General features: G+C 32.3%; 1 protein-coding gene across 1 annotated transcript in view; it reads right to left on the bottom strand.

Annotated features, from left to right (window-relative positions):
• Nucleotides 1-4,221, bottom strand: part of LOC106458173 — a 41,150-nt gene extending 36,929 nt beyond the window's left edge. The window contains exons 1-2 of the mRNA XM_013917643.2: nucleotides 4,018-4,221; nucleotides 3,730-3,770 (exon numbers count right to left, since the gene is read on the bottom strand). Of these exons, the coding sequence (XP_013773097.2) occupies nucleotides 3,730-3,770; nucleotides 4,018-4,095 (119 nt within the window). The 5' untranslated portion in view covers nucleotides 4,096-4,221. The remainder of the gene's footprint in view (nucleotides 1-3,729; nucleotides 3,771-4,017) is intronic.
• Between the last annotated feature and the right edge of the window lie 435 nt (nucleotides 4,222-4,656).

Genomic DNA, 4,656 nt, shown 5'->3' with positions numbered 1-4,656 from the left:
AACTAAATAAATAAAAATTAACTAACGTACCAACAACTAGTACACGTAACGTACGTAGTTATAGTAGAGAGAGTAGAGTAGTGTAGTATAGTACTATATATATATATATATATATATATATATATATATATATATATATATATACATATATATCAACATAGTAAAGCTAGCAATGTACGCCAGCCATTATCAGCGGTGCAACAGAACGGCGCCGCAGCGTCTGGTCACGTGGTCTACATAATGAACAAAACTTAAGGATTGATGTTGATCACCTGCATAGTAAACATTTCCAGACCCCTAGCAACATTTCTGGCGGTATACTTCGAGTAACATTTTTTAAGTGTGTGTGTGTCATTATTAATGGACCCAAAATCGGATTCATTATATTTTTCCGAAGTCTGTAATTGTCTTTCTTTATAGCAGTAAATGTTGAGATGATAAACTCCGACTCCCTAACGAACCTCAACTCTACACAATATATTATCAAGTACGTATTAGACCCAAGCAATTAGTTATGATACGATTCAAAGAACTTATGAGAGAAAGTAAAGAATAATGTGTTATAATATATCAACCACAGTACATCTGCCATATCCAGTACTGACGAGGCCTTTCGCTCAATTCCAGGTCGCATCAAGCCGGCTGGAAAACAACATAGTAGTGGTCTAAGCGCTATTTATATCACCAATGTTTATGAAAAATTTTTTTATTATTACCAAAATGAAAATCGCGTACAACGAGTACAGATACCAGATAAAAGTTTTAATATTTCAAACTTTACGAATTTTATGTATAATTTGTAAAAGTTTCAGTTGGCCAATCAGATATCGAACGTCACTCTTTATTTAACAATATGTAAAAAGCCAAATGTATAAACCTATTTTCTAACGATATAATTTATGAATATAATTTATGACTCAAGAACAAAACTTGAAAACAACTGCTAAAAAAAACCTAATGAGAAGTCTAGAGATTTTTGAAATATATTTCCAAGGACAATTTCATGCTTTATAAGTAAGTGACTTAAAATAAAACTTAATTTTTTTATTTACTTTGGTAACAAAGTCTTAATACAAAATCTGTTACCGTCGCAGCTGGATATCTAAATAAACAACCTTAAAAGCTAATGAAATGGAATGAAAAGCCATAGCGATCAAGTTATGGTACTGTGACTTCAACACCTAAAACAAAGTATTAAAAAACTTAGTCCAAAAAGTCAGACAACATCTAAAACATAAACCATTCAGTAGTTGTTGGTTAAGAACACCAAAGATTGTGATGAAATGGTGCAGTCGACAGTTGTATGCGATTTTAACACATTTTCTGACCTTTAGTAAAAAAAGGTGTATTCATTTTTACAAACGAGGACTTGTATTTTTATACAACCTTGACACAAAAACTGGCAACTATGAGAAATACCCCCATTTTCAAGCTGCATTCTTCAAATGTGAATTCTTGGTCATAAACGTTCTAAACTTCGTAATTAACAATAAAGTGAAATGGAATTAATCAAATACACTATAAATTATCTTTGCCGTAGTATCTATATTTTCTTTTTACATTTATTTCTTCTCAAATAATGTTATAAAGGTATACTCTATTGATCGTATTATCTACATTTATCTAGCTTCAAAACATTTAAAATTCAGACAGATACTTCTACAAACTTACTCAAGTGGTTACTGTTGCGTGTTTCTAAATTTGTTCCAACACATGATGCCTCAGTTTTCAAACGAGATCCGTCACGCCTCAAACAGAGAACGTCACTACTGGCGTAACAATGACATCCACTCTTAGAGGCACACGCCGCCACGCCCCCCTAAGGATGGCAGCTTACGCTAGTCTAACCTAAAGGGTTGAGTCACCAGCAAGCATCGAAAAGATAGTGGTACAAGATCATCATTTTCTTTCAACACCCACCTACACTATTTTATATGCACGCGCGCGCACATACTCTATTCACGTCATTTTAACTATAATGAACATCATCCTGATTACTAAGCCTTTTAAAAATTATTTTCCCTGGGGATATCCATTTACGGGATTTCCCAGAAAGTCGTACAGAATGTATACTATGCGTCAAATGGATTGTATACACTAACATGGCCTTGGATCAGTTGAATTAACCTAGTTTTTGCCGCGTGACTTGATTGGTGAATAATCTACTGTTTGATAATAAAATTTATACAAACTCCCCCACCCCCTTTACATCACACACTATGAAACTGGAAAAAAAACAACTTCAATTACAGCTTTATATATGATGTCTGGTGACTTTAATATGAATGTATAATGCATGCATTAATTCATAAATTAGGGTTTAACCACAAACACCTATATTCCCTTAACATGTTTCCGTATATGTTAACAAATTATATGTACTAGGCCAAATTAGATGGGGTAGAACCAATCCTCCCCTTTCACCTATGACTCATTACTGTCAAACATAACACTAATTTAAACTCTAAATAGATATGACCTATTCACATTTTCTCACAACTCTAGCTTGCCTTATGTATTAACCACTTAAGAACATCTTTAATAATATACAACAACAAACACAACCAACGCTAATGAAACTGATTTAACAATTTTCTTAAAACTAGAAGATTTCAATCCCGTACATTAGCATTTCAGCAATCTCATAAATTCAATCACAGAGACATAATATTCATTTTTATAAATACAAAGCTTATCATAATTTGAGTCAACTTATTATGATTTCGAAATGGTAGTATGACTGATTTGTTAAGTATCTGCAAGTTTAATATCTTAGCAATGAGTCTTGAAACTAGCCCAAAATCAAATACACTATTTGAACTTTATATATACTTTATTTTTACCTTTATTTATATAAATGTAAAAAAATAAAAATATTAACAAAGACTGGTGAATTTTTCTAAAACACTTCTAACTGGGAGATAAGAATTCTATTTTGAACTAGCGATAACAGATAAGCTTGTAAATAAAGAATAAAGTGTGTAATTTATTACATGTAGTATCTAGACAATTTTGTCATAATCAGATAACAGTTATTCAAACAATTCACAAATTTCCCGACTTCTACACTTTAAATTAGGTATAATCACACAACATGATTAAAAAGATTATTTGTACAAAATATATATACATCACTGATAACAGATATTTTAATAATCACTCTAGTTACACCCAAAACTCAATCAAAAGTTTATTTATATCATTTATCCATTCTAACTTAAAAATGGGAAGGAAGATAACCATTTTTAAAAACGAAACTACCTGTCAAAATTAGAATGGATCAATGATATAAACTTTTGATTGAGTTTTGGGTATAACTAGGGTGATTATAATTTTTTTTAATCAGTGTTGTATATACTTAGACTTAGAGATCATTTTGCATTTGATAATAAAAATATAAATATTTTTTCATTTGGAAAACAAATAATCCAGGAAACATTATTTTTTATGACCATGTAAAAAAAATTAAGTTTTAATAAATGATTCTATAACATCTTTTGTCGTATTTCAGTAGCATGATCAGGTAAAAACTGGCATGGTTTTGATCTCATGATATATAATGATTTACAATGGACATACGCGACAAATAAAGCTCTCAGAGTTTGTTGTATCATCGAGGTTCGAGGCCTATATTATTCGGGTTTGATTGGTGGCGTCATATCTGGAACGGATGTGTTCTTCAAATAAACATAATCAATTATATAATGGGATAACAACTTAATTACTCACCTAATAGTTTCTACAATCTCAACAGCTCCATCATTCTTGTCCTGAAAGATAAAGAAATTCGAATATTACAAGGATACACGAATTTTATGGATTTAAAACAGCGAAAAGACTAAAATTTATAAAATAACTAAACTTAAGTAGTTCCACGGATAGGGCTTAACAACTTCACACACAGACGAACAAGAACATTTCCCCGAGCTTGAAACTATGCCTAACGCCAAGACTCTTGGTAAGAGAGCACGCGTATAAAAGAGCCATAATAAACTGTTTGGTTAAGAAGATACTTACTGACGATGACAAAGGCCACTGGTATATAGCCGGCTCTGAGCCAGCAGGACTGTGTAAAATTAACTGTTGGGCCATCATCCTTCTCTCAAAACAATCTACTTCACTATGATCAAATATCTTCTAACTTCTGTCCTCATATATTTCTCATTTTCCAGCGAAACAAGGAACCACGGAAGCCCCCGCTCACACGTCCATGTGTGACGGAGGCGTTGCCACGTGACTTTGGAAAACGAGCCTATGATTGGCTAGAACGTCAGTAATGGCTTCCCTCGTCACGAGATCGTTGATTGGCTAGTCAATCATTTATGTTCCGGAAAATCAACACTTTGCCGCGAACTTCGACTTCGTCATCAACCCACACAAAGAACGAGAGTATCAATTGGATTTATTTTCTTCTTCTTCTCCGTTTCCAGTACGTAGTTGTTTTATAAGGCATTCAAGATATTAAATGAACAACTGACAATGTTCTAGAAATTACTGGAATTTCTTTTCCTCTACCTATTATTTATTTTGGATCACCAAATAGTTTGTTTGTTTTTTTTGCATTTTTACTTCATAAGAACCTTTCTTAAGTTCAAAGTCTTGATTTATAGGTTTATTATTATAATACAAGGGTCATTTTGTGCTAATTGACATTTA

The sequence above is a fragment of the Limulus polyphemus genome, unplaced genomic scaffold, assembly GCF_000517525.1.
Source record: "Limulus polyphemus unplaced genomic scaffold, Limulus_polyphemus-2.1.2 Scaffold425, whole genome shotgun sequence".
In the NCBI taxonomy this organism is placed as follows: Eukaryota; Metazoa; Arthropoda; class Merostomata; order Xiphosura; family Limulidae; genus Limulus; species Limulus polyphemus.
Note: the sequence above shows the minus strand (reverse complement) of the source record. Positions and strands in the feature narration are given on the sequence as shown.